Source organism: Ambystoma mexicanum, chromosome 1q (genome assembly GCF_040938575.1).
Source record: "Ambystoma mexicanum isolate Mex_15411 chromosome 1q, UKY_AmexF1_1, whole genome shotgun sequence".
NCBI classification, from domain to species: domain Eukaryota; kingdom Metazoa; phylum Chordata; class Amphibia; order Caudata; family Ambystomatidae; genus Ambystoma; species Ambystoma mexicanum.
This window is the reverse complement of record NC_090922.1, coordinates 15186477-15203082: the sequence shown is the minus strand read 5'-3', so window position 1 is coordinate 15203082 and position 16606 is coordinate 15186477. Positions and strand designations below refer to the sequence as shown.

The following is a 16606-nucleotide window of genomic DNA, read 5'->3' as shown; positions in this document are numbered from 1 at the left end:
TTGAGTTCTCGCCAAGCTTTTTGAGATCGTTTATCTTTATAGTGCTCTTCTGCAGCTTTAACTTTTTTCTCTAGTTCTTGCCTCTCTCTTTCTTTTCTTCTTAGGAGATTTACTGTGTGCGCAATAAATTCTCCTCTGACTACCGCCTTGCTGGCATCCCATAGTACCCCCCAGTCAATTCCCAGTGTGGTGTTCTTGGTGAAGTAATTTCTAAGCACTTGCTCGATGTCCGTACTCAATGCCAGGTCTTTCAATAGTAGTTTGTTTAATCGCCATGTTTTGCTGGTTTGCCTTTGAGTGTGGCATTTCCATGTTCATTGAGACTGGTGCATGATCGGATATACATCGCACTCCAATCTTTAAACCTATGATCTGTGGTATGGTTGTATCAGAGATTAGGATCATGTCGATCCATGTCGATCCAGGAGTATCCTTTATGTACTCCTGAATAAAAGGTGTAATCTTTCTTGGGGATGAAAGAAGCGCCAGGTTTCTATTAGCTGTAAGTCTCTAAGAAATTGGGCCAAGGCTTGCCTGTTCAGATTATCGCTGGGTGTTGCTGCGAGAGTCTTGTCCATTGAGGCATCCATAACGCAGTTGAAATCTCCTCCTATAAGGATTTGACCTTTCCCCTATTCTGCTATTTTTGGGATCAGCTCCACAAGGAAATGATCTTGCTTTTTGTTGGGGGTGTAGATCGCCACCATCGTCACTTGCTCACTTGCTGGTTCATTAGCATTCCCCCAAAATGAAGTATCTCCCTTCTGGGTCTATTTTAACAAACTGTTTTTTTAATTGGTTTCCTCTAGCTATGAGAATTCCCACTACTCTCCTTTTCGTCCCACTCGAGGCCAGGAATTGTGTTGGGAAAGCCCTGTGCCTCAATCTGTGTTCGTCTTCCGGGAGCAAGCGAGTTTCCTGCACCCACACCACTGAAGCTTGTAGCTCTTTCAGCCGTCTCATGATGGATCTTCTTTTAATAGGAGATTTTAGCCCTTGCACTTTAAGCGTGATGAAGGTCAGGTCAGCCATATTCAGGATCAGGTATCATTTGCTTTACACGCCTCTTTTCTACTTGATCTCTTGGGAACCGCATGCATGTAGCTTTATTCTCAACCGCAATTTGTGTTTTGTATAAAATTCTTTCCCCTTCCCATATCCCAACTTTCAAAAACTTTATAACCAACAAATAACATTGGTTGTCACACAGTTAACCAATTCACCTGGGACTAACTTTCCCAGGAATAGAGGGTTCTGTGATTTCCCCCACGCACCCCACCTTTTTTTTCTAGCTTTACGCCCAACTTCTTGCTCTCATTTAGGGTGACCCATTAGTGATAGCTAATTTGCCCTCTTCTCTGGTATTACCTCAGTGGGGTGTCCTTCGGCTTCTTTCTTCCAAATGCTAATAGGCACACAGGTTTTAAGGTTTCTTGACAGTACTTTACATGGATTCATCCCTCCAAGTTTATCTCCTTGTGTTCTTTTGTATAGCCTCGTAAACGAGGTTGCGCTGGTTTCTAATGTTCCCTCTCCTGAGCTTCGCTATCTTTAGGGTGGGCCCATCTGGAATTTTATGAATATTCAGCAGAGAATACATTATTGTACCACTGGACACGGATTATGAAAAACTTCAAATGTCGTTTAAGTCTTACCCTTTCATCGCCTCTCGTAGACTCATTATCAAGGAGGGGCTCCCCGGGAGCTTGGATAGTCACAGACTTATCAGTTCGACTTCCATCTCGACTTTTAGAACGGTGCCTGTCTCTGCGATCTCTATAATTAAAAAAACATGATATCAAAAGAATGCCACAACTCTGCATCAAGCCATCTTGTCAACCGAGCATCCCAGGCTAATCTTTTTTTTACCTATGCCTGGAAAAGTAATTGCATCAAAATAAGTGTTTAAACAGGCAGGGATTATCAAGGAGACCATTACATGTAGGTTGCAGTTGTACCTGCAATCACACAAAAAAGAACACATGACCTTATATTCCAACATAAAACATGCCATTTAATTTTTGTTAGAAAACCAATGGAGATATTAGCCTGGTTATCAACTAAGGTTTTAAAAATTAAGTTTGAGGGTATTAATATTCCTGGTGAGTGATGCATTTAAACTGGCAAGAAATGCCCAAGCAGAAAAGCTTACTATGGCCCCAATAATGGACTGTTTCAATAACAATTTATAACACTAGCTGTTCCCGGCTTAACATAGCAAATCTTAAAGGTCAATATCTGTCAGCAATTCATAGGGTCACTTCTGTCCCCTTGTTAAATATCTGAATTACCACTGATCGCTTCCAGGAAGGCGACGTAGGTCCCTGTGACTTATCAATGGTAACTGAAAAGGCTAAACGTATAGGTAACTTTTTTTATATTTGAAAGGCATATTTCTATCAGATGGAATAAGAAGTATGCGCGGTATAAGAACAGTATGTAAGTTCCACCAATTACACAGGCCTCTAGGATGCAGACGCGCAATTGTCAACCTTGTTCCATTGCAGAGTCCCTGTGATGGAATGAGATTGCAAAGTAGCATAATTACAGCACCTACTTTCAGTTTTAGCTCGTGAGGAGGCATTTGTCCTACAGCATTTGACTGCAACATTGTGCCAGTAATTAACTTTTCATTGGCACTGGAAACGCTGTGCCGGAGTGAAAAGAAGTGGAGGTGGAAAGAAGTAACCTGAAATTATTCTTAATGTTAGCGATATTGGAAGAGGAAGGTGACCGCAGAGAACCGTGCTGATTCGGTTTGTTAAAATGATGGCGGTTGAAGTGGAAGGGCACAAAGAGGTGCACTTTGCCATTTAGACAACAGAGGGGAACCTAACACTGATGGATTGCATCAGCCGAGTACAGAAACATACCCAAGCGTTTTATATAGATAGATGTCTTGCTAAACCATGCATACAGGAAATGTTGAAATCAAAACAAAACCAAATGCTAGATTGTAGAGATGATGGCAAGCAGTTACTTTAACCCTTCGACCCCTGAGTCAGAAAATGCATACTGTCCAAAAACACAGTCAAGCATGAACCTACAGCACTTTTATTATGATGTCACAGTTTGACAAAATAAGTCACTGATCTGTTCAATATGTTGTCTGTAATGAGAAGTTTGTCCCCACCAAAGGGGTGATAGACAAGCTTGTTTAACTGGGACATTATCTACACACAGTAATGAACCGCAAGAATTGGAAGCAATTAAAGGAATTCTGGTGGCCATGCATGGACGTTTACATTGAAGACCATGTAAGGTCATATAGTGTGTTAAGCAAGTGACAAAGGTGATCTACTGCATGTGTTCCCAATAACCTCTGTTGAGTACATTAAACGCCATGGATGATAGTGGTTATCAATATCTTACTCCTTTTCAGCACTCAACCTGATGATTTTATTTACTTGATTTGATTGACTTTTACTCCAAGTACTCACATTTGGATGAGAAGCAAGCCCCCAACAGGTAAAGAACGTTCTTGAAAATGTTTTTGAGAGTCTAGGACTGCCCACAGAACTTGTATTTGCCAATGGCATACAGTTGAAATCCCAAGAGATAACCTAGGATAAGGAATATTGTCCACTAGTGCACCTCTATTTACTATCATCAAATGAAAGGGTTGAGCGAGATCCAACAGAGGAATTAAGGTACTGACACAAGTGAGTAGGCAGAAAAGGTAGGATTTTAGGAAGGAGTTACAATCCTTTGAGCTATCCTAGAGGATGACTCACGCACAACTAATAGGTCACCTTTTAAATTAGTGAAGAGCAAGTTGCAATGTAGCCACTTCCGTCCTGGATTACTGTGCAACAAAGGATGCACATTTCAGTGGAACAAAAGGAAGGCCAGAGTTGCTTGGAAGGGTTACAACAACAAGGAGCAAGGCCAAGTATAGTTAGTGGAGGTGACTGGGTAAAAATAAAATGGCCTGGAAGGAATGCGAAAGGAAAGTCCTGATTCACAATGCCCACAAAGTTAGAGCAGGGGTTTGGAACAGTTTGCATTTGGAGGATGGAAAGACATGCAACTAACATGATTATTATGTGTTCTGGTTTGGTGATGGCTAGTCATGTTGCTGAATTCCCAGAGTAAGAAAATTAGAACATTTCCCTCATGGTGATTTCGGTACTCCTAATCCTTGCTCTCCCTCCTCCAACTGGTTGTGTTACCCTGCACTGCACAATGGAGAAGGGGAAAAGATTATTCAAACGAGTGCTGTCGCTTTAAGACATTTAGATTGGGGTTCAGTATGCATGCATATACCCCCGCGAGCCCACCCTGCACCGGTCCATCACCAATTGACAGCTCTGAGTTTCACCATTCATTCTCACTGTGGAGGTTGTGGTACAACATAGGGGCTTAGGGGGACAGCTAGGAGGGCGTTGTGAAGGAGGGAGAGCAAGGACTAGGAATATCAGAATTACCATTAAGGTACATTTTTGTACTCGAGTGTCCTGCTCTCTCCTTCATGCAAACTGGTTGCCATGTAGTGCCGGACCCCTCCTCCCCCACTTCAGCAGCGGGATTACTTCCTGTAGCGATGTCATGCAGAATTTCTGTGGCTTGACTGAGGTGTTTGCAGGGCGCAGATCTAAGACCGTGTGCATCATGAGGTCTTTTTTTGGTACAAGGAAGTACATTGAATAAATACCCTTGTTTACCTGGTTCGCCGGGACGACTTCTACAGCGTCCTTTAAGAGCAGCGCTGTCACCTCTGACAATAGGCTGCGCTGTTCTTCCTTGGAGGTGTACCTTTGTCTTGGTGGATGGTTGGTGGGTTGCTGTAGCACCTCTATACAATAACGGCCCGCCACGGTTGAAAGTACCCACTTGTCCAAGTTGATTCCCCTCCCATATGTGGGTACAGTATGAAATTCAGCCTCCTACTGGACGGGAGGTCATTGTTTGGTGGGTGTTGAGTCACCTCTGGAAGAGTAGGATCTACCCCTGCTACAAGACCTTCTCTGGCCTCTTTAAAAACCTTGCAAGGAATGCCGACGAGCTCTGACCCTGGTTGTACCCTGACCCCGTTTTAAGTTTTGCCCTCTAACGCAGTGAACATTGTAGCCCCCTCTGTGTCCGGAGGGTTTATTGGTAAGTTGCCTTAATGATTTTTGGTTATCATTCTCCTTTGGCGCTCTTTAGGGTGTCTTCGACCGCATCGCCGAACAACACGTTTGGCTCTATGAGCATATTAACAAGGGTATCCTGTGTCTCAAGCTTAAACCCAAACAGGCGAAGCCACACGTGTGTTTGATTAACGTGCCTCAGCTATTATTCTCCCCGCATTATCTGCTGCATCCAGGTTGTTCTTAAGGATGCAGTTTGCAACAGCTTTTCCCTCTGTAATGGAGAGGAACAATTGTGTCTTTAGGGGCTCTGGGACTGAAGCTATCTGTTCGGCCAACTCATCCCACTTATGGCAGTTGTAGCTAGCTAGTAAGGTGGCGTTATTGGCGATTCACGCCTAGTAAGCTGCCGAAGAGGCTACTTTCCTACCAAATGTATAGATCTTCTTACTTTTATTTATCCGGGGATGCTTCTGAAGAGGCTAGAGGGGTTCCCGCTCTCTTTCTAGTGGTTGTAACTACTAGGGAGTCTGGTTTTAATTGTCCCCGGATGTAAAGGGGATCTGAGGGAGCTGGCTGGAAGACTCTCAATGCACGGGTTAACAGCCTGTGTTAAATTTGGAGTAACTAGAGAGGGTTGAATTCACCTCTGTACTGATTGGAGTATGGCAATGAATTGGGTAGTGGACTTTATCCCCCAGTATGTTTTCAACAAAGTCCTTGTCTGCCTGTGTCTTGATCTTAAAATGCTCTGCTGCTTTTAGGAGCAGGTCACTGTACTGAATTTGATTGTTGACCAGTGAGTCTGATCCGGCGATTGTATGACGTAGACGTCCTCCTCATAAAACTGGTCAACATCACACATGTGCCCTTGGTCCTCAGTGCAAGTTCCAGTGTCCTAGAAGTCTTGCATGGAGTCACAATAAGTAAGCTGCCCTAAATTCTGCTGAGAGGTGGGTGCCTGTGTAGGGTCTGTGTGGGCTCTCTTGGTGGGGGGCTGTGAAACTGTGGCCCCACTAGCTGGGCCGCTGTGTGGAGTGCCCTGAAGGTTTACTAAGACCTCAGGGTGGTTATCAAAGAAATTGGCTAGGGAAGACATTGGTCTCATGACTTACCAATATCCTCTGCAGACCATGAGATGAACTTGGGATAATTGGTTGGGGGGTGTTTTGATAAAGGGGGGTGGGTGTTGGTCAAGGGGGGTGGGTGTTGGTTCAGGCGCAGATCTTTGTGTGCCGCATAGCCCCTGAAACAGTGCCCTCCCCATGGGTCATAGTCCCTAAACTAGAGCCCTCTTTCTGTGTCTTTGAAGACTTGTGCTTTTTTAATGCCCAACCCTTCAATAGCGTGTCGGGGATGTGTTTTTTGATGAGCTCACTCATTTTTTTAGCTGTGTGTGGTCTTGGCAGAGGCCTTCGATGAGTCTTTCGACAGTCGCTTTTCAGGCTGTGTGTGGGCCATCGACCAGTCTTTCGCCGCTCGGTCATCCTGTGTGGACATAGAGATTTTGGACACAGCGTCAGAACCGGACTTGCCTATCGATTTCGAGGGCCTGGCGTGAGGCGAGTGCGAACTGTCGAACCTCCCCCTCGACGCTATGTGTGGCATTACTGTTGGTGTTGAGGTCGACTTTTGTCCGTGGGATGTGTTTTGTGTGGTGTTTGTTCGTGCCAGTTCTGCCGGGTGTCGCCCCCCCGTAGCAGAGCCGCCAGCCTGCCTAATTGGGTCGGGGGCATCAGACAGATCCCATTCACCCTCTGCGTCACTATAGATGTCAATGCTGCCGTCACTGGAGGCTCCCTCACCGTCCATGGCGGATTTGGCCTGTATGGCGTGGTGCGCCCAGCGCTTTGCGGTCCTTACGTGTCTTGGGATAGAAATGCTTGCAAGATTTGCAGTGGACCTTGTTATGATCCCTTGGGAGACAAAGATTGCACACCCGGTGCAAGTCTTTCCAAGGGAATTTACGGTTGCACGATGAGCAAAACGTAGGTGTATTCTCCATTGTGAATGGGGAAGACAGCCTGGCAAAAGTGGGTGGACTAAAAAAAAACAAATGCGCCAGTTATGGTAACCTAAGCAACCATAACTCGCCCCACCACTGTGCACTGCCAAGACTAACACCCATGACATCAAACAGGACATCATCGCCGGTTCCGGAATCACCTCAAAGCCTATCTCTTTGCATCTGCTTTTTATCCTCCTCTCCCCGACTGACTTACCCACTTCAAATTCACTAAGTATTGCGTCACTGCCAACCAGACCAGACAATCTTCACAACATTGGGCCTACTCACAGGAAGCTACACAAACCAGAATATCAAAGCACATAGAACATTCACTTCAAGCCTACCCTCTTCTATACTGACAGTGTTCCACCACTTCACCCAGTGGACACACTGCAGGACTTTTCAATGCACAATCTCCAGCCATACACCGAAACCCAAGGGATTTTCCAACAATGACCACACCCATGGAAGCAACACTATATGCATGTCAGCTCGCTTCTGGTGCTCTATGAAGAGTAAAATGTGCTCCACAACCATTCCGTAAAGGTGAGCACCCTCTGACAGATGCAGTCTAAACTGTATTGGTGCAGTGGGTGTGGGTAAGGCCTAGACTATTGGGTGCATGCACCCAATAGTCTAGTCCTTGCCCACACCAACCGCAACGTAATGCAGCCATGCATGTCAACATGTGCCCAAGTACCGCACTCCACACACGTACCACAGCCACCGCTACTGCTGTCACACTTTGCGTGAAATCTCACCTGTTTGTCTTTCAAAGTATTGGACTGGTTCTTTTCCTTTTTCCGGCTCGGGACTTGTAAAGACATGGGCGTGTATCCTCCGTCGCCAGCGTGTAGATCACTCTGACCGAAGGAGTCTGCTTTCAATTCCAGGAAGGAGCAAGCGCTACAGGCGAAGGCCCTCAAATAAGGGGATGGCTGAAGGAGACTAGGAAAGAGAAGCTCTAAGGTCCTGGACAGGGGGTAAGAGCACAGGAAAGTACGAGCACACTTGCCGAAGTTTGGAAGTCTAGCGTTGAGACGCGAAGCGCCGCTGGGGCGTGTCCTTTTTCAAAGGACTGGCGAACTCCTGGAAACGCTAGCGCGGTACTCGCGCACCAACGTCGCCCATGTTCAGTGTGCCTTAGAGGGAATGTAGCAATGCCCTATGGACCACATAATCAAGAAGGGGCTGAAACGGTGAATCATGACCGCATGCCCCCTCTTAAACTGCGATCCTCTTGGTTTGCCCGGATGGGTTAAATGAAACAGTCATAGCAAACGAGGGGCATTCATGTTGGACACAGGTTCCCATGTTCGCCCACTAGGTGGATAGCCTTTCCATTCCACCAAATATTGAAGGCGACCCCTTCTGTATCTGGAGTTACAAATCCTGGCAACTTCAAATTTGACCTGGTCATTGTTGATCACGGGGGTAGGTCGAGAAGAGGTCCTGGTGTCATGCAAATAAGGTTTCAGCAGGGATGTAAGAAGAACTGGGTGAATCCTTTTCCAGGATTGGGGCAATTGAAGCCTGAAGGCCATGGGGTTGATAATTTCTCTCATCGTAAAGAGTCCATAGAAACGTGGAGCTAACTTGTTGGGTCTCAGATGTCTAGGTAAGAGCCTGGAGGAAAGTCAGACCTTATCTCCAATAGCATACTTAGGCCCTGGTCTTCTCCTGGAGTCAGCATATCGTTTTACATTTTCCCTGGCCTTTACCAAATTACTTTTCACATCCTTGTGTACTGTAACCAAATGGTCTATCCAGGAATCAACCGATGGAACTGGGTGGATTGAGGTAGCACAGTAGGTAGAACTGAAGGGTGAAATCCCTGGGAGCAGAAGAATGGACTGGTCTTAATGGCTGTATGATTGGAGTTATTGTAAGCAAACTCAGCCACGGAAACTAAGATGGACCAACCATCCTGGACCTGGGAGGTAAAACATCGTAGATATTGTTCGCGTCTTTGGTTGACTCGTTCTGTAATTCCATTGGTCTGGGGATGATATCCAGAGGACAAGGCTCGTTGGATGCCTAATACTTTGCAAAGATATTTCCAGAACTGATTTTGGAAGGAAGGCCATGAAGTCTACAGATGTGGTTTATGAAAGTTCCTGCCATTTCTTCTGCTGAAGGTAGCTTTTCCAAGGGAGTAAAATGGGCCATATGGGAAAACAGGTTGATGGTCACCATTATGGTCGTAAAGCCTTTGGAAGGAGGCATTTCCACGATAAAATCAGTAGCAATAGTCGCCCAGGGACGGTCAGGTAATGCAGGCTGATATAGGAGTCCTGCTGGTTTCTTATTGTCATGCTTATTCTGGCAGCAGATTGCGCAAGATTGGATGTAATTTCTTACATCTTCGGCCATTCTGGGCCACCAAAAGTTCCTCTGAATGAGTGAGAGTTGCTGACATGCCTCGATGCCCAGAGTGGAAGGTATCATGACAGAATTTTATGAGCTTTAACCTCCGTTCATGTGTAGGTATCACTAAACTCTTTTCTTTGAACAGGTATCCATCTTTCACTGAGAGTTCCCATCTATTTGTCTCAAGAAATTCCTTCCAGAGATCAGATGAAGGTGTCGCAGAATGAATATTATCCAATAATGAATTCGCCTGGGCAACAAAGACTGAATCGGGAAACATTTTAGGAAGGGCACAAGTTTCCTCTGGTTCATAGTCCGGTCGTCTGGACAAGGTGTCAGCGATAATGTTGGTCACTCCAGGAACATGGTTTATCTGGAACTGATATTGAGCAAAAAAAAGGCCCCGCGAGCCTGACGACTGTTTCTACACTCTAAGGACTGAAGAATTTGTAAATTCCTGTGATTAGTCCTAACTTGGATCGGAAATTTGGCCCCCAAGAGCAAATGGCGCCATTCTGTAAAGGCCTGTCGGATGGCTAGTAACTCCTTCTCCAAACCAGAATAATGGGTTTCACTGGGATTTAGAGTTCGGGATAGATAGGTGATGGGATGTTTTTTTTGTCTTCCGATTCTTGTTTCAGAACAGCTCCTATGGCGTAATCCGAGGCATCTGTTTCCACCAGGAAGGGTTTGTCAATGTCAGGTTGTGCTAGGATGGGACCTCGAGTAAATCTTTGTTTTAACTCATGGAAGGCCGATTCTTGGTCTTTAGTCCAATTAAAAGGAACGTCTTTCTTTAATAAGGCGACTATAAGTTGTACAATAGCAGAAAGGTAGGAATGAAATTCCGGTAGAAATTGGCAAGACCCAGGAAGGACTATCTGTTTTACAGATGTGGGACTGGGCCAAGATAGGATTGAGTCTACCTTGGCAGGATCCATTTCGATTCCTCGAGGACCTAGGATGAACCCCAGGTAATGAACCGTTGGAACGTGGAAGATGCATTTCTCCGGTTTAGCAAGTAGATTATTAGCTCGTAAACATTGTAGGACCATAGAAACATGTTCTTCATGTATTGTAGGGTTCTAGGAGTAGATTTAAGATGTCGAACAAATAAATGATGACAAAGAGGAACAGCATGTCAGAACACTCTATACATGAACCGCTGGTGCATTAGATAACCCGAAAGGCACAAGTACTCGAAATGCCCGAAGGGTGTCCTGAAGGCAGTTTTCCATTCATCACCTTCTCTTATGCGGATCAAATGGTAGGCTCCTCGAATGTCAAGTTTGGTAAAGATCACAACTCCTCCGACCGCTTCTAGGATATCTGAGATGAGTGGTAGCAGATAACGGTCCTTTCGAGTACATTGGTTGAGCCCCCTGTAGTCCAAACAGGGTCAAAGTTCCTTAGTATCCTTCTTAGGCACAAAGAATAAGGATGCTCCTGCTGGGGATTTCGATGGGCGAATGGTTCCGTTGGATAGATTAGTGTCCAAGTATTCTCGTAGGGCTCTCTTTTCAGGTTCGCAAAGTATGAACATCCTTACGAATGGTATGACTGCGGAGTCATCTGTTTCGATGGCACAGTCTTTGGGTCTGAGAGGAGGTAACGCTTGCACAATTTCTGAAGAAAATACATTTGAGAATCGTTGGTAAAACTCAGGTATCTGGGTGACAGTAGACGCACTAATGGGTGGGTTCTTAGTCTCCTGGGGTTCCCGGACACAAGGTTGAGCCTTTTGAGTCAGACAATGCGAGAGACAATACTCTGATCCCAGGAACAAGGATCCTGCGGTCCACTTAATGTACGGATTGTGAATTTGAAGCCAGGGCATGCCTAGTACCATCGGATAGTGAGCAGCCTTTATCGAAGTGTAGCATCTCTTGGTGGTTGTTTATGGACCGTAACAGTTCTGTGGTTTGTTGAGTTATCTAGCGATACCTTCGACTGCCTGGATGATGTCCTTGGTTTCCCGGGGAATATGATGTTTCAAGGCCCAATCATGATCGAGGAATATCCTCATTGCTCCGCAGTCCACCAAGGCCAGGACGGAATATGTTTCATCCTTTGTCACTGATAGAAACACTTGAAGGATCACCAGATTGTTTGTGGTTTGATAGGTTTTACTTGGAGAAGACTTGGAGCACGAATCTTTCTCCCGAAGCTGGGCTCCGTTCAAGATCGGGAGCTGGCGTTTCCCGAAAACCTGGGAGGAACTATTGGGCAATTTCTTACTAGGTGTTTGTCTGATGCGATGCACAATACATACATAGCCCTGTCTCAATCCTACGGGTTGTTTCTTGTGGAGAAATGGGCCCCCGTAAGGAGCCAAGTTGCATCGGTTCAGGATGTGGCTGAGGACTGGGAGTCGTCTCCTTACGACTGGGATATTCCAATGGGGCCTTTGTTGGCAGGGAACGTGTCTTTCTTTTCAGATCTTTTTTCCTGGATGAGGAAATCAATTTGCAATGACAAGTCCAATAAAGCCTGGAACGAGCTTGGGCTGGCTACCCGGGCGAGTTCATCCTTTACTTCATCATTCAATCCACGGCGAAACAGTGTTAAATAGGCTTCCGGAGCCCAATCAGCTTCCTTGGCCAATTGTTTGAAACGGGTGACGTATGACAACATATCCTGAGAACCTTGTTGAAACTCCAGTAGCCTCTCTTGAGCACTGTAAACTTGCTCAGGTCGATCAAACAGTTTTAAAGGCAGCCACAAATCCTTCATAGTTGTCCAGAAGTGGGTCCCCTGCATTTACTAGAGGTGTTGCCCAGGCCAATGCGTTTCCTGAAAGATGGAAAATTATGAAGCCAACCTTGGTTCTGGGTGTTGAGAAGTAATAGGGTTTGAAGGTAAAATTAACCAAACACGAGTCGAGAAAGGAACGCAATGTTTTGGTGGTTCCGTCGTATTTGTCCACAATACCCCGTACTATGGCGCTTTCTTGGAATGCAGAGTCCCTGGAGAGAACGAGTTGTTTCAAGGCAGCATTTTCCGCCTTTAAGTTCTGTACTTCAGTTGTCAGCTCTTGCATACCCCTCATGAGGTCTTGGACGGCGGATTCCATTGTAGAATCAATATTCAATCCTTGGCGTCTCAAACTGTCACACTTTGCCTGAAATCTCACCTGTTTGTCTTTCGAAGTCTTGGACTGGTTCTTTTCCTTTTTACGGACAGCTCGGGACTTGTAAAGACACGGGCGTGTATCCTCCGTCGCCAGCGTGTAGTTTACTCTGACCGAAGGAGTCTGCGTTCAATTCCAGGAAAGAGCAAGTGCTACGGGCGAAGGCCCTCGAATAAGGGGAGCGCTGAAGGAGACTAGGAAAGAGAAGCTCTAAGGTCCTGGACAGGGGGTAAGAGCCAGGAAAATACGAGCATACTTGCCGAAGTTCGGAAGTCTAGCGTTGAGACGTGAAGCGCTGCGGGGGCGTGTCCTTTTTCAAGGGACTGGCGAACTCCTGGAAACGCTAGCGTGGTACTCGCGCACTAACGTCGGCCATGTTGAGTGTGCCTTAGAGGGAATGTAGCAATGCTTATGGACCACGTAGTCAGGAAGGGGCTGAAACGGCGAATCATGACAACTGCTACCCAACCTCTGCACATTAATACAGCTATACATGGAAACATGCAACAGTTAGATTCTACAAACATACCACAGCCTCTTGCACCCATACCCACTTTGTTATGTTATGTTTATTTGTAGAGGGCACAAACGCCCGAAGGCACCAAGGCGCTAAAGAGTGAACAAGAACCTAAAAGCCAGAACTTAGAATACAAATGTCTTTAGTAGACGACGAAAGATGAGATGATCAGGGAGAGCGTTCAGCCTTAGCAGCGGCCACTGAAGGCACGACTGCAAGTGCGCATCATCCAAAAGCGGGGTACCACAATGAGAAATGCGGATTGAGAGCAGAGACCACGAGTGGGAGTGTAGTGTGAGAATTTGGCCTGAATGTATTCAGGTCCCACGCCGTTGAGTGCCCGATGAACCATACACAGAATTATGAACAAGATCCCCTTTTCAACCGGGAGCCAATGGAGCTGCCGCAGTAAAGGGGTCATGTGGGTGTCGAAGGAGGGCCGTAAAACAGCTCTAGCGGCACTTTCATTCACATAGTATGGTGTTACTGCCACCCAAACCAAAAATAAATCAGCAACAGTGGCCCTGTTCCCAGCACACTATTCAGTACACAAATGCAATACCTCATAGTGCAGTATAGTAGTCAGCACTCCGCACAATGGACACTACACAATCCTATGAAACATGCAGTTCACCCCTATGCACTTCTCTGCAGACACTATAGGAGTATTGCACCCATTTCAAACACTGCAGTATCAATGCACATAGAAGATGCACTTCAACCCTACCAGCTTCTATACTGACAGTATTCCAATACTTCACTCAATGCACACACTGCAGAACTGTTCACTCCATTAGCAGCAGCCATGGAGTAAACACTGTAACATGTTCTAACAAGCACCACACCCATGGCTGCAACAATGTATGCAATGCTGACGAACCACACACAGAAGGCAACAATGTCAAACCTAATTGCAACCACGGCACATAGTTGTCAGTGCAAGGCCTCCATCCGTGCATCGAATGGGCTATGGATTTACCACATGCAACACACCGGAGTACATGCTATCTTACAATGTGCAAGTCATGTGCAATGCACTCCCCTTCTGCAATTGAGCTCCCACCAGTCACCATGGAACGAGGTCTCCGCACCAGCTATAGTGCCGTAATGAAGCCTGCCTGCATTCAGTACACATGGTAGTTGCCTGTGCAGAGACCTGCGAATTGGCGCTGTACGCACGGATAGTGCAGGCACATCAACGTCTTCGTCCACCTATTGACATCTCAGATGAACCATTTCTCATGCCCCAACCCTTTCCATCCCTTCTTCCCACCACTACATGGTGTAATACATGTTTTCCAATGCACTCCCCTTCTGCAATTCAGCTGCCACCAGTCACCACGGTAAGAGGTCGCGGCATGAGCTTATGTGCCATAATGAAGGCTGCCTGCATTCCCCACACATGGTAGACGCCTGTGCAGGGACCGGCGAATTGGCGCAGTACGCACGGATACTGCAGGCACACCACCGTCTTCGTCCACCTAATATTCACACATCTCAGATGAACCACTACTCACTCCCCACCCTTTCCTTCTTCGCACCACCACATGCCGTATATATTATATTTGTCAGTCCCTTTCGGTGCCGCACTGTCCAACGATACACCATGGCGGCATTTCCCAAAAAGTTGACACACAGCACGCTTCCCTCCAGCCAACCACCGGACGCGTCCAATGTTCGCCGACATCACAGCGAACTGCAAGCCAATGAGACTTCTGTCCACAGAGCAAACAGGGAAATGGGTCAGCAGAGCAGAACCAAATATCACAAATTCTTTGAGACATACATTTCAGTTCTTTGCAACAAAGTACTGGTTGGATTTCCACCAGAAAAACACAAAAGCATGCTGTCTGAACCAACCCCCCACCGCAAATTTGTTTTTCCCCACTCAGTCTCTGGAATAAAAAATGTTTTTGGGGCCCCTCTATAACTTTGCCCCGCCACATCCACGAAACCTCACCCAACTTTGCAAAAAAATTCAGAGGGCCCCATATACTTTTTTGGCAAAGTTTAGCGAAGATTCATCACAGGGAGCAAAGTTATAAGCCGCCTAAAAAATGGTCTTCCTATGGGTTTAGCAACTTAACCATAACTACACAGCTGCTACCGCAGGATATATATTTAATACATTACTCATCGTATTTCTGATACTTCTAGTGGAAGCTGCAGTGTCTTACAGTTTTTTTTTCGAAACTAGAAAAGGGACCTCGACAGGGCGTGCTAGTAATTCTATCCCTAGTGTGACATCCACTGTACCCATGGTCCTTTACGCATTGAGGTCCCTCAGATTGTTTTGTTCTTACATGAGGTTGCATGAAGTGTAGCGCGAGTACAGGTGTAACCAAGCAGATAGGTAACAGAAAGCTCATATAACATCTATGCACCTTCTCTCAGGGAGGCAGGGTGGGTGCATGTGAATCTGAGCAGATACAAGCATCAGAAATACGATTACGGTGAGTAATGTATCCCTTCTGGGGCTTGTGGAATCTACTTAGATCATATGCTATGCATACATTAGCGAGCAGCGTTAGGAGAAGGTGGTGGGTCGTGAGAAGGAGCAGAGGCAAATAGATGTTTTAGAACCGCATGTCCCATCTGTGTATCTGCTTTGGAATGGGTGTCAATGCAGTAGTGCTGAGTGAAGGTGTGTACTGAGCTCCATGTAGCTGCTTTGCAAATGCTGTCTAAGGGGACATTTGCAATAAAAGCCAGAGTAGCTCCTGTGCTCCATGTGGAGTGAGCTCTTGGTGTAAAAGGCAGTGTTTTGTATGATAATGAATAGCGTAATTGTATACATCTGATTATCCATCTGGAGATGGCATTCTTGGAAAGTGGTCTCTTTCTGTGCCTGGTGCTACAGAGACAAACAGTTTATCTGTTTTCCTAAGCGGCCTGGTCTTGTTTACACAGTAAAGGACCGCCCTCCTCACATCCAGAGTGTGGAGTTTTACCTCAGCTGAGCTAGTTGGATTCTGAAAGAAAGCCGGAAGCTCAATATATTGGTTCATGTAGAATTTGGAAATGAATTTACGGGAGAACCTAGGATGAGTACTTAAAACCAACGTATCTTTATGGATGATAAAGAAAGGGTCCTGCACTGACAATGTTTGCAATTTACTAAATCTTCTTATGGAAGTAATAGCCACCCCCCAATTAGCTTTGTTTAGACTACATTGAGATCCCATCCTGGACGTGGGTTTGAAATTGTAAGGTGGAGTATTTTTACTCCTTCCATGAATACCTTAATGACTGGAATTTTCCACCACAATACTTTACTTTGAGAGGTGGTCTAAGCTGATAAAGCCCCATGTGGACCTTTATAGAGTTGAATACTAACCACGAATCTAACAAGTTGAGCAATGACACAGACATCAAGACACACAAAGGACATCCCGAGACAACCAGGAAAAAGACGGGAACACCAAAGAAGAGGGTGGATAAACTGCGACCCCCATCACCCCAAAGATCACTAGAACAGAAGGACACCCTCAACACCCACGCAACACCTG

At 45.9% G+C, this 16606-nt stretch overlaps 1 protein-coding gene across 3 annotated transcripts in view; it reads right to left on the bottom strand.

Moving 5' to 3' along the window:
- VANGL2 (VANGL planar cell polarity protein 2) overlaps window positions 1-16606 on the bottom strand; it is a 903169-nt gene that overhangs the window by 388756 nt on the left and 497807 nt on the right. For all 3 annotated transcript variants that reach the window (XM_069635423.1, XM_069635422.1, XM_069635424.1), the window contains one exon: window positions 1656-1776. In XM_069635423.1, coding sequence (XP_069491524.1) covers window positions 1656-1776 — 121 coding nt within the window. The remainder of the gene's footprint in view (window positions 1-1655; window positions 1777-16606) is intronic.